At 37.5% G+C, this 16,972-nt stretch overlaps 1 protein-coding gene across 3 annotated transcripts in view; it reads left to right on the top strand.

Moving 5' to 3' along the window:
* The window catches only part of SETX (senataxin), a 51,561-nt gene that overhangs the window by 3,666 nt on the left and 30,923 nt on the right, over positions 1–16,972 (top strand). For all 3 annotated transcript variants that reach the window (XM_048822375.2, XM_048822373.2, XM_048822374.2), the window contains exons 2-8: positions 6,617–6,800; positions 7,364–7,574; positions 7,774–7,883; positions 10,926–11,145; positions 12,239–12,358; positions 15,011–15,182; positions 15,960–16,050. In XM_048822375.2, coding sequence (XP_048678332.2) covers positions 6,618–6,800; positions 7,364–7,574; positions 7,774–7,883; positions 10,926–11,145; positions 12,239–12,358; positions 15,011–15,182; positions 15,960–16,050 — 1,107 coding nt within the window. In that variant the 5' untranslated portion in view covers position 6,617. The remainder of the gene's footprint in view (positions 1–6,616; positions 6,801–7,363; positions 7,575–7,773; positions 7,884–10,925; positions 11,146–12,238; positions 12,359–15,010; positions 15,183–15,959; positions 16,051–16,972) is intronic.

Below are 16,972 nucleotides of genomic sequence, written 5' to 3'. Positions count from 1 at the left end.
GTAGAATTTTGCTATATGTCTTGACAGATTGATCCAAAAGATACAGCTCTTAAACGTTGGAGTGCTGAAGCACTTTCCGTTGGAGGTGTTAGTCAAAATTACTTAGCCAAAATTAATGTATTATTGAAAGCTGTGCACCTATGCTTAATGTATTGCTTTCAGCATGCTTTGTGCTGGAAATGTATTAAAAATTGTGTAAGCTTTTATTGTTTGCATTTGTAGAGATCATCAAGGACAAGATAGTGTTCTCTGTTTTGCTTGGGCTTTAAGTAATAAGCAACTGTTGTAATTGTTGCAAGATTGTTAAATTAACTGGATGCAGATATCTAAGAACCTTGGACAGTAGGTGCAAGGAAAAGGAAGATTAGGGTATGTCATGAGATGAAGGAATTTGGGGCATTTTTGTGTCCATGATAAACAGGGTTATAAATATAAGTAGAAGTGAGGTAATGATTTGGAACAGAATGAAGATGTAACTTCTGCAAAAACCTGTTCTTCAGATTGGTGAAGTATTAACTCATTCCTTTCTGTATAGTGCTCCTGAATCTTTGACTAATAATCTTTTGATTACTAAGCTTGCCTAAGCTTTGGTTATTTGACCTATCATAACACTGATGGTCTAAAACTGAACCCTAATAGAAGTGATTTAAAGTCTGAGAATGTGTAGTGTTTGAGTTGGTGAAGAGTTTGAGATGGCCTTGTTTTGATTTTCACATTTGTAAAGCAGTGCGGCTAAGACGTCTGAGTTCAGAAGGCATTGTACAGCACGTAACAGAGGGCCTCAACACTGATTGGAGGTTCTGGGCACTACTGTAATAACAATATTAAATATTTATTAATGTGTCTAGCAAATTAAGTTTTCAACAGTCAATGATATGCCCTTGTCTCATTGAATAAGGTATGCAATGAATGAAGGAAGACTCTGTAGGCGGCCTTGCTTTAATGATTGTGCACCTTGTGCAGGATAAGACATTCTGGTGGTTCTTAGACAAATAGTTTCAGATTATAATTTAAAAAAAAAATCTAGGTAATTCCTTTAACAAAATCTTGGTGAGAGTGTTAAAGTTGCAGGTAAATTCTCAGAAGTCAGGAAATGCTGGTTCTTGCTTGGATTATTTAGTGCAAAAGCTAACTTGGGAGAGAGAATATTTGTAAAAATATACTTGGCCTGGTCTTCCTTGGTTGCTGTAGGAGATGGTTTTTATTTTTTACTCTACTAAGCTGTGTTTGGCATCCTTGTATTGCTGGAAATATGGAAAATATTTTGATGATGTCATAAACAAAACCATGTGACTTAATTGCAACATCAAATAGGAGAAGAGGAGTTGAGAGAATTGCCCCTTGTTTAGACATAACTCTTGTATTATTAACAAGCCAGTGATGCAAATGATAGAAAAATGTGTTGAGTAAATGGATTTATATTTAAGATAATTAAAACTTTTTCCAGTATGCATGTTAATTAATGTTCATAAGAAATGGCATAACATGAGGGAAACTAATTCATTTTTAAGCCAATAGATTTCCCTGGGTAAATCAGCAAGATAAAAAACATGCATGCATAGCAGTTTTGTTTGTTATCTGGGGAATCTTACTACGTTTTTGTTTTTCACTCACACTTCATGTTCTCTCAAAGTCCATATCAGTGCTGGGCTTCACTATTATGGAACCATGTTCAAACATATTCCCGCAAAGCCCACAGAAATGAACTTGTCAGAGTTCAGTAGTGTTGTTCTTTGGCCCAGTTACAACACAGTTCCATTTTGTGGTGGAGACCTGTGCAATGACTTAACCTTGTAATGGAATTCAGTAAACTGAAATGTATGGTCTTGTCTAAGTTACATAACCAAGACAAGCTGTAAATTGGTCTCCAGATGTGGTGAGATTGATGGTGTAGACTGGCCCTGAATTGATTTCTATCATGATTTGGTCACCATTATGACTCTTCACATGATGGTGGTGGCCCTCTAATCTTAGGTTTTCTAAAAACTTATTATTTAAGTATTTAACATAAACATCATAGGACCATATTCTCTCACCTGTCCTCCCTGAGTGATTTCATACTCTGTACTTAGTCCCATTAATTTCAATAGGGCTGCTTGACAAGCAAGGTACACCCCAATGTGTGGACAATGGTGGCAGAATCTGACTTACAGTTTACATAGTCTAATACAGGGATCCTGAAACTTTTCAGTGTGGCCTCCATCCTATTCGAGAAATTCTCATAGACCACTACTTCCTTTTCATTTATGGTTATGTAAGGTCACAGTGTCAAGTACAGAAACTGGTATCAGAAAAAACAATTAGGAAAATGTTTTTAATTGCGTTGTAATGCAATTTAGCATCTGGAAGCAAGGAGACTCAGTAGCATGGAGCACCAGCAAATGCTTCAGGGAAAAGCAGTAGTATGCTGACTACAATTTGAGCACCAGTGAAGGCACAGGGATGTTAAAAAAACAAAACAAAACGAAGAGTACTTGTGGCACCTTGTTGTTGTTAAAGATTTAAGATCCCTGTAATATTCAGATTAACTTGTGATATTTCAGCCACTTTTTAAGGATAGGTGGGCTATCTTTAGTAATTAAGAAAAGTCTACTAGTTTTAAATACAGCTGATTTTTGTATGGTATTAGTGAGGATATATGCGGATCCAGTTGTAGGCCAGTATTATGCAGATGTATGTTTACTAATAGACGTTAACCAAATGATTTATTGGAATATTTGGTCAGGAAGAATAAGTCAATGTCTGGTCCTAGAATGTTTAGAATACTGTGGATTTGTGAAAATATTTAGAAATGCTGACAAGAAGTGCCCATTTTGGAGACTTTTATTATTTTAATTATAGTGACAGAATATGAACTTTGATTAGGCTGTTACTCCAAGCTGTGCACTATGTTGTTTCATTAGGGGAGTCTCATAAACGCAATAGAAATTATCTGGACTTTATTCTCAATTTCAAGACCATTCATGTTTAGACTATTGCTCATGGAGTGCTAGTTCACCAAGGCCTCCTTTCCAAATGTCAGTAGTCATATGATAGCTAATTGCTCCTCACACAACAGATATTACTGATGCATTTTAGGCTAAACCCATAAAAATTGAAACTGACACACAATTTTAGGTGATAGCTTACTAAATATTTTCTCAAGTTACTAAATATGCATGTACCTCCACTTTCATAGCTTCATAAAGTAGTATAATATTTGCCTAATTCAAGACTGTGTCCAGCAAATTGAGGAACTGTCCCTTTCAGTACCATTCCTATGTGGGTTAAGTAACAATAAAAAACCAAAAAGAAAAGGAGTACTTGTGGCACCTTAGAGACTAACCAATTTATTTGAGCATGAGCTTTCGTGAGCTACAGCTCACTTCATCAGATGTATACCGTGGAAACTGCAGCAGACTTTATATACACACAGAGAATATGAAACAATACCTCCTCCCACCCCACTGTCCTGCTGGTAATAGCTTATCTAAAGTGATCAACAGGTGGGCCATTTCCAGCACAAATCCAGGTTTTCTCACCCTCCACCCCCACACACAAATTCACTCTCCTGCTGGTGCTAGCCCATCCAAAGTGACAACTCTTTACATAATCAAGTCGGGCTATTTCCTGCATAGATCCAGGTTTTCTCACATCCCCCCCACCCCCATACACACACAAACTCACTCTCCTGCTGGTAATAGCTCATCTAAACTGACCACTCTCCAAGTTTAAATCCAAGTTAAACCAGAACATCGGGGGGGGGGGGGTAGGAAAAAACAAGAGGAAACAGGCTACCTTGCATAATGACTTAGCCACTCCCAGTCTCTATTTAAGCCTAAATTAATAGTATCCAATTTGCAAATGAATTCCAATTCAGCAGTTTCTCGCTGGAGTCTGGATTTGAAGTTTTTTTGTTTTAAGATAGCGACCTTCATGTCTGTGATTGCGTGACCAGAGAGATTGAAGTGTTCTCCGACTGGTTTATGAATGTTATAATTCTTGACATCTGATTTGTGTCCATTTATTCTTTTACGTAGAGACTGTCCAGTTTGACCAATGTGCATGGCAGAGGGGCATTGCTGGCACATGATGGCATATATCACATTGGTGGATGTGCAGGTGAACGAGCCTCTGATAGTGTGGCTGATGTTATTAGGCCCTGTGATGGTGTCCCCTGAATAGATATGTGGGCACAATTGGCAACGGGCTTTGTTGCAAGGATAAGTTCCTGGGTTAGTGGTTCTGTTGTGTGGTATGTGGTTGTTGGTGAGTATTTGCTTCAGGTTGCGGGGCTGTCTGTAGGCAAGGACTGGCCTGTCTCCCAAGACTTGTGAGAGTGTTGGGTCATCCTTTAGGATAGGTTGTAGATCCTTAATAATGCGTTGGAGGGGTTTTAGTTGGGGGCTGAAGGTGACCGCTAGTGGCGTTCTGTTATTTTCTTTGTTAGGCCTGTCCTGTAGTAGGTAACTTCTGGGAACTCTTCTGGCTCTATCAATCTGTTTCTTTACTTCTGCAGGTGGGTATTGTAGTTGTAAGAAAGCTTGACAGAGATCTTGTAGGTGTTTGTCTCTGTCTGAGGGGTTGGAGCAAATGCGGTTGTATCGCAGAGCTTGGCTGTAGACGATGGATCGTGTGGTGTGGTCAGGGTGAAAGCTGGAGGCATGCAGGTAGGAATAGCGGTCAGTAGGTTTCCGGTATAGGGTGGTGTTTATGTGGCCATTGTTTATTAGCACTGTAGTGTCCAGGAAGTGGATCTCTTGTGTGGACTGGACCAGGCTGAGGTTGGTGGTGGGATGGAAATTGTTGAAATCATGGTGGAATTCCTCAAGGGCTTCTTTTCCATGGGTCCAGATGATGAAGATGTCATCAATATAGCGCAAGTAGAGTAGGGGCTTTAGGGGACGAGAGCTGAGAAAGCGTTGTTCTAAATCAGCCATAAAAATGTTGGCATACTGTGGGGCCATGCGGGTACCCATAGCAGTGCCGCTGATCAGATGTCAGATGTCAAGAATTATAACATTCATAAACCAGTCGGAGAACACTTCAATCTCTCTGGTCACGCAATCACAGACATGAAGGTCGCTATCTTAAAACAAAAAAACTTCAAATCCAGACTCCAGCGAGAAACTGCTGAATTGGAATTCATTTGCAAATTGGATACTATTAATTTAGGCTTAAATAGAGACTGGGAGTGGCTAAGTCATTATGCAAGGTAGCCTGTTTCCTCTTGTTTTTTCCTACCCCCCCCCCCCCCCGATGTTCTGGTTTAACTTGGATTTAAACTTGGAGAGTGGTCAGTTTAGATGAGCTATTACCAGCAGGAGAGTGAGTTTGTGTGTGTATGGGGGTGGGGGGGATGTGAGAAAACCTGGATCTATGCAGGAAATAGCCCGACTTGATTATGTAAAGAGTTGTCACTTTGGATGGGCTAGCACCAGCAGGAGAGTGAATTTGTGTGTGGGGGTGGAGGGTGAGAAAACCTGGATTTGTGCTGGAAATGGCCCACCTGTTGATCACTTTAGATAAGCTATTACCAGCAGGACAGTGGGGTGGGAGGAGGTATTGTTTCATATTCTCTGTGTGTATATAAAGTCTGCTGCAGTTTCCACGGTATACATCTGATGAAGTGAGCTGTAGCTCACGAAAGCTCATGCTCAAATAAATTGGTTAGTCTCTAAGGTGCCACAAGTACTCCTTTTCTTTTTGCGAATACAGACTAACACGGCTGTTCCTCTGAAACCAATAAAAAACCAAGTGCACAAACCCTTTTTCATAACGTGAGTACCTTTTAGGAAGTGATACTAATAAATTAGGTTGTCACCTTAACTGATGCAAAGTGAGGAGAATGAAAATGTTTGATTCATAGCCAGCGTATACCTTTAGTATTGGTATTAATAAAGCTGAGCACCTGTAGTTACACAATTGTTATATAGAATCTATTCTTTGTTTATTATTAGCTTGGTAGAAGTGATAGAATTTATCATAAACTTCTCTTATTCTGAATGTAGAGGTAGCCACTTGTGGGAATGTCAGGGATGACTACTAAACTGAAAAATCTTTAATCCATTTTCCTAAATCTAAGCGATGGCTTCATTGAATTATGAGAATCTTAGGGAGCTGAAGTAGAACTAATCAAACTTTGTATCGATAAACCCTCGTTTTCACAAACAAATGTTCTGATGCATACGTATATTAATATTATATATGTTGAAAGAGTTCATTAAAGTTGTATTGTGGGTTAGTTATCGATTCTTTAGTTACATGCAAGGTGAAATTTTTCATATCCGTGTTATCCAAATGAATTAATTGTAGGAGTAATAAAATACTTTTTAATTATTAGTTTTTAAATTTTGTTTTGTATTTCACTGGGAACTGTAGGTGTTCAAATGCTCTGAAAATGAGGCCACTTCTATGAGGTGCATAAATATGGATATAAATGCTTAAACTTGGGCACTTACATTTGATTGTTTTGGTCATCGTGTTTTAAAAATCATATATGACCACTGCATCTGCACATTACAGAAATCTCTAGCCCTTAGCATTTAAGAGATCTTGGTGAAATTGGATCTTATTACTACTTTCAGTGTTTTGATTGCTAATAACTCCCTCCCTCTTTCTATGTGTGTATCTGAAGAATGAGCACATGTTGTTGGTGTACGCCTGGTGGTTCCTCCACCACCCAGTTCCTAAGAACTTATGCTTCCAAGACTTTGTCTCCTGAAGATCGTGCAGCAGCCAATGATGATCTCTGTTACTGCCTGGAATGTGTGGTTGAATATCACAAGGCAAGGGATGAATTGCCATGCTTACTGCAGGAGGTAATTGTCTCCTACTGAGCTGCACAGAATAAAAGCTTTAATTGAGTTACCTCAGAGGGTGGGATTTGATGGTGGTTAGGTCTGACTGAGGGAGAGGAATTTTGTGAGGGCTCTGTGTTTAGCTGACTATTGCAGGAGGCATATGCTACCATTTAATTGTAAGTTCTTGTAATGTGCTCTATTCCTGTATTTAAATACAGAACTTTGTCCCAATTATCAGTCTTCTGTCTAAAATAATGATAAAGCTATTAACTTTATTTAGAAATGAATAAATTATTCAAAACTTTATTCATTAAAGTTACCTACAATTTCTGACTGCCACTAAAGTTACTTTAATTATTCTATAATCAGTCAATTCCAAATTGAAAATGTTGCTGATGATCTGTGTCACCTGAGTTCCATGCCCAACTGTTAATATTTTCTCACCATGTCTGCAAAGTAACTTTCCAAAACAAAGTAATGAGCTCTTAGAATCTCATCAGGAGTTCCACATGATGTTAAACATCCTCAGTCTTAGCAACCTGGACAGACTATTGTCTCCATGTTTCCTTTTCCCTGAATAGATCTTATGGGAGTTGGAAACCTCCCGTCTCATAGACCACTTTGAGAAATCCATGAAGACAGATATTGAAGAGGATGATGAATTATTTATAGTGGATGACAATGGGGAAACTAAACTGTCTGGTTACACAGGCCCAGATTTTGAGAACAACCTGCGTGTACCTCTTCTAGAAATACTGAAATACCCATACCTGCTGCTACATGAACGAATCAGTGAGTATCTCATGGCTTACACTTGAAAGAATCTAGTATTCTCACTATTGCAGGAGGTGAAAATAATTATTTTAAACAGGCATTAGTGAAATGTTTAGTTGCCCTACTAAAATAAGGGTAATATTTCTTTAAGGACTAAAATAAGTTAGCTTGTCTTGGTGTTGGTTAATTTTTACCATTTATGTCTCCTCTTGTTTAGGTGAGCTCTGTGTTGAGGCTCTTTGTAAAATGGAACAAGTTAACTTCTCCTTTCAGGTCTTTGACAAACATCCAGGCATTTATCTGTTGTTGGTACACCCCAATGAAGTGGTGAGTTATTTCTCCTACAATGAGAATACAATCAGAAAAATTAACTCACTTTAAGCTTTTACTGGGCACTTCTGTTTCAGGGATTTGACTGTGTACGTGTATCCTTGTTCATATTTGGCAGGAGAAATACGCCTGTTGTTTCAAGGTTCAAACATTTTTGTGGTATCCTCCTCATATAAACAATCCATAGAAGCATGTAACCTTGATTAGTAATGGGATTAGTATGTCTTGGCATATAATATTCCTATCCATGATAATAAGTGATTGTTTTGCAAAATCAGCTGTTCTCAGCATTTTTCAAGAGCATGCAAGAAAGAAAAGTCAGTGCCACGGCATATTAAAGTCAGCAGACTAATCAATGTTTACTGTTTAATTTGAGCCATTTGTAACATTGTTAACATTTTGGGTATTATATGGCTTTTCTCAAGGTGGATAATAGGAGCACCTAACAGTTTAAAGCATTTAATTTCTACTGAGTCTTTTCCTAATTTCACCTGTTCTGGAGATTGAGCCTCATACTGAATTGAGAACCTAAAGAAGCAGGTGTTTTTCAAAATAAAAATTGTACCGAAAGGAAATTCCACTACATAGACTGAGTTTAAATAACATTCAGATTGTTTTTCCAAATCTTGTAATTAAAAATAAAATCAGAGTTAAGGTTCAAAATTCAGCATGATTCTTCATTCTCCTTTTTTGGCACAGCAGGTTATTCAATTAGAATTTGGATAGGAATACAATCCAAAGAAAATGGAATTCTGTTGCCTGTAAAGAAAATAATTGATTGAGAATGGGGGGATCAGAAGTGAAGGAGAGGAGGGAAATGCATCATGTATTCAGCAAATGAAGTTCATATAAAGTGGAAAGTGTGGTGCAGAAGCTCACAATGTGTAACTCTGGATCACTGATACCTGTCAAGGGACAAAAGCCATGGGACTTTGTTTTCAGAAGTGATGAGAACTTAAAAGTTCAGTTAAAGTCAATAGGAGTTGCAGGAGTTCAGCATCTCTGAAAATAAAGATCTGTGCTTTCAAACTGAGTCCAAGTATATTTTGTATGCCACTCTTTCCAAGATAGCCAAATACAATGTTCATACTTCAGCCTTGTGCTAGGATGTTGAGTCTTTCCATCTCTGTTATCATTTGTTTTTAGTCACTAAAAGCTATATCCTTGGGTAGTCTGAGGTTCAGAGATCTTGGAATTACCTCCAATGTGAAATAGAAGTGGTGAGAGTGGCACTGTCAGTTGGAATAAGAGACAGCCAGGAACACACTTCTTCCCCAAATCCTGTAATTACAGAGCATTCCCATAGCATATATAGTGACATAGCACACAGAGTTTGATATTACCAGCAGGCACAGTTGTCCTTTATTTTAGTCTTCTTCATTCTGAGACTAGTGGAGGCTAGATGGTATTTTTAGTTGTATGTATCTGAACGAGGTTCAGGGAGGATATTTTAATAGGCCAATCCTAGACCACAATGGGAGGTCTCTGTGCCATATGTTCTAGTTCGAAGCAGACCTTGAGGGCATTCATAATGTAGTAGATGGCGGAAGCTTATCACCTTTTGAACCCAGTCCCTTAAGGAATGGTAAGAAAGTGGGAATTTCTGGGGTGCATCTGGGTTGAAAATCACAGGTATTATCAAAATGTCGATATTTGCAGGCCAAATAGCATTGGAAGACCAGAAAAAGACCTACGGAAGTAATTGGTACAGAGTTGTTCACTCCCTTGACATAATCTTAACTCTACAGGGAGACTTAGATTATCCTACAAAACTGCCTTTGTGTACAGCGAAGTGTGAAACTCTAGGACTCCAGCTGGATCTGTCCTGATCTTGCTGGTAGCTTCAATAGCTGTGGGAAGGATTGAGGAGTGGTGGTTATATAGAATCCACAGAACACCTGGATCTTAGGATCTAAGCCCTGATACCATTGAAAGGCCTGCTGTGTATCTTGAGGGGATTCATAGTACACTTTAGGACTAAGGCAGGACAGAATGTCCTCCTTACCTCACTTCCGAGAAAGTCAGTGAATAGTTTGATATGAGTAAGCAACTTTGGGTGTGTAGATCAGGAGGGATATAAGGGTTTATAGTAACCTAGGCAGGCTATTCACCTTAATATTCTTTTTATTCCACAGGAAGAGGTGAGTATTTGTCATTTTTTCAAGTTATTTGATATTGTGTCTAACTGTGGATCCAGATTTTACTTGACAGAGTTTGATAGCTGGTATGGATGTGGATCTGTAGGCATTTTAGGGAGGCTACCCATTGAAAATTCTGCCATTCAAACTGATGTATAAGCTGGTCCTGAGAAATGCATAGGAGATATATTACCCTATTTTATAATCTGACAATATACTGTACATAACATAAAAATGGCCATACTGGGTCAGACCAAAGGTCCATCTAGCCCAGTATCCTGTCTTCCGACAGTGGCCAATGCCAGGTGCCCCAGGGGGAATGAACAGAACGGTAAGTATCAAGTGATCCATCCCATCGCCCATTCCCAGCTTCTGGCAAACAGAGGCTAGGGACACCATCCCTGTCCATCCTGGCTGATAGCCATTGATGGACCTATCCTCCGTGAACTTATCTATAGTCCTTCAAGTATGTCAAAAGATGGATTCTGGCTCAGTAATAAGTAGACAGGCATCCTTCACATACAGCATTAACTTATGGTTCCTTAATTGCACTTCTGTCTGTGTTAAATGTTGATCAGTAAAGTTTCAAGGATATCAAACAAGTCTAGAGATAAAGAGTGCCTCTATCTTGTGCCTCCAGTTAGATTTTGCCCTTGAATGTATGCTTTCTAACTCTTTTGGATTTTTTAGATTGCATTGCACACAGTTTGTAATATGCACGGGGAAATGTTTGTTTATGCTGGAAGAATACTTGATTCTCACTTTCAAGAACTTGCCCTTAGTACAAATGTATTTGACCACATTTTATTAGGAATATGGCTGTTAAACTTACAGCTTTTTCTGAGATTCCTGTTTGTCGTATTCCTTTTAGTAATATTTAAGTATTTTTTTTAATATATAGATTCGTCGATGGGCCATCCTGACAGCAAGAAATTTAGGGAAAGTCGACAGGGATGATTACTATGACTTACAGGAAGTGTTGACTTGCTTGTTTAAAGTCATTGAGTTGGGGCTGTTTGACAGTCCTGATATTTATAGTTCTTCAATGATTGAGAAGGGGAAACTCATTCTTCTGCCATCCCATTTGTATGATACCACCAACTACAAAAACTACTGGCTTGGTGAGTGTTTGTTCAGTAGTGAGCTGTATTTGTGCTTGCTCTCCCCCCCCCCCCCACCTAGGGGTGGGGGTTGGCTGTGGCATTTCTTTCAAGTGGCAGGCCAACCCCTACGCTCTGCTCTGAGTGGAATTCTGCGATTCACCCCACTTCTAACTGAACCCCTAGGTTACAATGCCTCTGGAGAATCCTTGCTAGAGAATCCTCTCTGGGAATTGGACCAGCTGGTAAACGCAGTAACAGAGAACAGCTTTTTCAAGACAGAGTATGATTTATTTACTCTTAGGAACATAACAAGCAGGAAGAAAAAGGTTAAAAAAAGCCTAAATGCATATTGCCTTACCTAAACATAGCCTTTCCTTGCTAGTTTAAGTAGGTTCCACTTGAACCAGACACCTCTCAAACACTGAAGCTTGGTGAAACAGGATGTACCTTTGTAGCTGCTGCTGCCTCTCTGTCTCCCCCCCTCAGGACACAGGCTGTCTTTTATTCATTTCAAAGATTTCTTTGAAAGTTCCCACCTGAAGATCTCCGGTCAGTTTCAGGAACCCTGTTTGAAACCTTAGAACTGGCTTGTTCGCTTCTTTAGATGGGGTTTGGAGGTTCCTTCATCCATTAGATTCTTGGTATTGTCCAGGCAATTGAATTCTGTCTACAGCTATTGTTTTGGGTTCATGCAGGATTTAACCTTTAGTCACCTTTTAGCTGGCAAAATACAGTAACCACCAAACCCACAGGTATATCGCTGTTCTTCATGGGAATATTCATTCTGCAAAGTTAGAGTTGTTGAAATTTCAGTTAATTCTCTTTGGATCTTGTCTCAAGCCCTATGAGATCAGTACAATCAAAGTTCTTGAAATGTGTAATGCATTTTGGGAGTTGTCAAATAGAAGAATTCTAACTGTGTCTGTCCAGGAGGCTCAGTAGCTTATTTAAATTCATCCGCTTCAGGTTCCTCTGATGCTGATCATTTCCTCTGAGAGCTTTCATTGCAGTGAGCTTTGGAAAACAGTACTATTTAGGTTTGCCAAAACTTGAAGGGGGGAAAAAAATGGATCTCCTACACAAACGTAAAGACAGATTGCTTTCATTGCAGGTATCTGTATGTTGCTAACAGTGCTGGAAGAACAAGCTATGGATTCTTTGTTGCTGGGTCCAGATAAGCAGAATGATTTCATGCAGTCTATACTTCACACCATGGAGAAACAAACAGATGGTAATTAATTTTAACTGATGAGGCAGTGGTAGAGATTAAAAAATGGATTATGAACAGTCATATTCTGGTTGTGATATAATTCCTAATAGAACTTACTACTTTTGTTGAACAAATTATTTTTGGTATAGAAGTATAATGCCAAAGACAGGGTTTCTCAGACTTCGACATTTCATTCCTTCCCTGATGTGAAGAACAGTATTTGAACATATACCTTGAGACAAACACTGAAAAACAAGGTTCAAAGGGACTTTGAAAAGTGGAGAAAAGGTGCCTCTTATGGCTTTATGGAGCCATATGTAAAGCGTTAGATGAGGGCAAACTTTTTTTTCTAATTAGTGGGTGATTTCCCCTTAGAAGAGATGGTGCAGTTTTTTCCATGTGGTATGTATTCTGGCTCTTGCATTCTAAAGGGAAGAAGTCATTCTTCCAGGATTATGTTTTTACCTTTCCTGGAAGCTGAATTTCCATATCCTCCTGATTAGTGGTGTGAGAGACAATTCAGTGAAAATGGAAAGTTCATAGTTGTGTGGTAACTATTTTAATTTGCAAAGGTAACATTTCAAACTTTGTAGTTCCTGCTAATTATTTTTCAGATCCTTTTTCTGAGATTTGGATGTTTTTAATTATTTATAAGTTTCTTTTTGTAATATGAGAAGAAAAAGATTGGATCTTTATAAGTGCAATATTTTCATTAAAGAAAAAGTTTATAATCTTACATGAAGAAGGAAGAACACATATACAAGAAAACTGTACAGTATCATTATCTCAGATCTGAAGGAGCTTTAAAAGGAAATATCCCTTCAATAGTTGATAGATTATTCTATTTTAATTAGCATCTAGATGAAGCAACAAAACAAAGGAAAAGAGGAGGAGGAGGAGGAGGAAAAGTTAAAATTACTCAAATTGTGATAAGAGCCTACTGTATACATGAGGATCCTCTCCTTTTTTATCTTTTTCCTGAAGTAATTGCATCTAAACATCTAAGACTTTTTTGCTTTGTCAGTCATAAAAATACAACCTTTTACCATCAAAAATTAGTGCTAGTCTTCTGGGGTAAAAAAAAAAAGCCTAAATACCACTATAATTCAATCACTTTTTAATTATTCTGCACCCCCTTGTTAGTGTTATGTGAGCTAGAACTCGAAAAATGGAGACTATGTCCTGAGTATAAAATTGAGCTTTAACATTATCCGAACTAAAGGAGATAATTAAGGTCTGGGATTTCTGCAGACAAAGAGTCTTGTTTGCCATCAATTTTTTTATTGGCAGAGTAAATTTATAATCAGATATTTTGCCAAGTAACAAAGGAATTTCTTTAATAGCATCTTCTCTTTCATTTCTTTTGGTAATCCCAGTACTCTAGTTTTTAATGCAAGAGTTGTTTTTTAAAAACTCAAGAGTTCTTCTACAGAAGCATATGTTTTCTTGAATCAGTGAACTTCTAGCAAATTTACATTTATCTAAAGCAGATTGAAGCTTCATTTTTTTAGCTGATGTCTGTAATTTACTTTATACTGTTTACAAATTCCTCAGTTTCAGTTACTGTGGGAAAAGAATCTGATTTATCTGCACTCATTTTTACAGTTTCCAAAATATCCTCTAAAGATATATCAGATTCTGATTCTTAACAGCTTCGTTAATGAAACTAGAATGGAATGCTGAGAATGAGTTACTCTGTGCTGGACACTCAAAATGCTGTGTCATTTTCTGTACCAGAAGAGAAGATGCTGATTTAAAAAAAAAAAAAAAAATCTATCTTTGTAGCTGAATCTTCTTAGGTACTTTTCTCCATTGAATCATTAAAAATTTTCTAACTGCAGAAGTCTAAATAGAAGATTCTTTTGAACAAATCAGTTGACAAAGCTGTAAGATTCAGATATTCTTCCCTGTCTAGCCCTGTGTTCTCCACACAAATACCTGTAAATAACAATAATAAACACTTTTACCAAATCTTTTTATCTCTTCAGATTTTATTGTGTTTAGAGGCAAGAGGGAAAAAATTAAATTTCTCATCTTGTTCACTTCTTCTAGGGAGGGGGCTCCTAGCCACACTAATGGCTAGGCAGGGGAGGCAGGCCAAACAGAAGGACACAGTGGCTGCAAAAGCTGAAATATAAAATAATCAAAGAAAAATAAAGCTCTTTCTCAGACATAACACTCCTTCCCTGGGCAGCTATATGAGGCATAATAACTCATCTCAATAATATACCTCTTACCCGCGCCCACCAAAATGTCAACAACCAAAACAACAAGGGAAAAAGGTAGGAATGACATAGCTTTGCAGTGAGGGGAAGCTTTAAAAATTATCATCCATTTTATATCTTCCCTTCTCTCGCTCCTCCAGGTTACTTGTTATAGAGGGAAAGCGTGGCTGGTCTCAGACCTTATCTGCAAAACCAGTGTTGCTTCTGAGGGGAATTTTTAAATTCTTCCCCTCTCCTCTTCCTCTGGGTGTTTTTTTTTTTATTTTTTTAAGACTTTTTTAGGCTTAAACATTATTTTTAAAAGTTGTAATCCACCTTTTTTTCAATGTTTAAACTAATAAAAGCACTGAAATGAAGAATTAAATTCACTTTGTATTCAGCTAGCAGTAGGAAAGGGCAGAACACTTCCCCCCTCAACTGTTCATGATCTTAAACTGTTACATTTCAGATGAAAGCATTGATCCTTTCTGGCCAGCGCTGCACTGTTTTATGGTGATTTTGGATCAGCTCGGGTCTAAAGTATGGGGTCAACTCATCGATCCAGTCCAGGCCTTTCAAACCATTATCAACAATGTCAGCTACAACAATGAAATAAAAAATATACGCAATAGTTCAAGGAGGTGAGTTCAAGTTTTAAAATTTAACATAGTGTTTGAGTTGCATCTTTTAAGAATAACCATAACATCTTTTAAGAGTAATCATATATTAGACATTCAAAATTAAGCAACCAGCAGACTAGCTAAGTCACCCATTCAACGGTCTTTTTTCATTATCATTAATGAGTGAAGTGAAAATAGTAAATGGCATAAATAGGTAAATTTGATTATTAAAACGGCGAATTTTTAAACATCAAAGCAGCTGTTAGTAATACAACTAAGGACGATCATTTCAAAAAAGATCTTGTTCAGTTAAACAACGTGTTTATGCAAGTACTTATTACATTATATTTCTTCCTAGTATATGTTAAATCCTGAAGTCATTTTCCAAATCTGTCATTTAGTAGTAAGATCTCTCTGAAGCCTGTAGCTTTCTTTTATGCAAGTTCTTTAAAGCACCTACTTGGGTTGCCAACCCTCCAGGATTGCCCTGGAATTTCCAGGAATTAAAGATTACTCTTTAATTAAAGATTGTCATTATGATGAAACTTCCAGGAATATATCCAAGCAAAATTGGCAATCCTATCTACCACACTTGTGGGCACCATAAAATAATAGAACTAGAACAATCTTACACATTCTAACGTACCATATTAATGTTTTCCCACACACATTTTATCACTTGCATCAGTTAGTAATAAAATGTGGCATCTGAAACTGTGAAATCTTCTCTGACTCTTATTTCACTTAGTTCATGAATAATTTGCACGTCTTGGAGCAACTTGTATTTCTTTTCTTTAGGACTAAATCTGAACCAGAGTCAAACTATGAGGAAGAAATGGTTACTTGCAGCCAGATAGTGTATAATTATAACACAGAAAAGCCCAAAAAGGTAAATTCAAAAAAAAAAAAAAAAAAGCTTTGTATTTATTTTATCTGCTATTTTTCTGATTCATTTATTAGTGTTCTTGGGTAGGTTTCTTTTCAGATATATTATTTTTCTCTATTTGTAATTTGTGTGCACTGGATAGAAGTTTGTCTCTAGGCACGTTCACTGTTTACCCAGTGTAGTCAGTCATTTTTCTTCCTGTTTGTGTGGATCTTTCGTGGAGCAATGGAGGAGAGAGAAACATTTTATAAAATGGGCATGTGTTGTGGTAAAACAAAAATTGGTAGGGGAACTAGGAGACAGGTGTTTGTACGTGGAAATACTTTTTACCCATTTTTAAGTTTCCTAGATTTTTATTTGACAGTGTCCCTTTTATATCCTTTTTGTCGGTTTATGGATATTTTTAAACTACTGTGCTAAATATGTAATGAAGCGACATGCCATTAAATGTTTGATCTACTGAATACTTTGGACCCATACATAACTTACTTTTTTAACTGTTTCTGTTTATAAGGAACACACTTGCATCATAACTGTCACTCAACTTTTGTATCTTAAGCAAAAGTGCTGTGACTATCTGATATCAAAATAGTGCAGAGTCTGTAAACATTTAAAATAAAGTACATTTGACACTTTGACATGGAAACTCATGCTACATACTGTGACTGGTGCTTTGGTTTTTTAAATGACTAAGTGAACTGTTTTCAATATTTTAATCTCATGGTTTATTCTTTGGGACTTGGAGAAGTTCCTTGTGTATGGTAGAGTTTGGTCTTGTTTAGACTGTAGAGGTAAAATGCTTAGTAACTGATTTCTAGGATGCCACTGAACTGCTGTATCAAATCAGTGCCCATAAATAAATAATGAGCACTATTTGTAGGGGTGGAAGCTAAAAGAAATTTTTGGCTGAGAGTATTGTTTGGCA

Source organism: Caretta caretta, chromosome 16 (genome assembly GCF_965140235.1).
Source record: "Caretta caretta isolate rCarCar2 chromosome 16, rCarCar1.hap1, whole genome shotgun sequence".
Lineage (NCBI taxonomy): Eukaryota > Metazoa > Chordata > Testudines > Cheloniidae > Caretta > Caretta caretta.
Note: the sequence above shows the minus strand (reverse complement) of the source record. Positions and strands in the feature narration are given on the sequence as shown.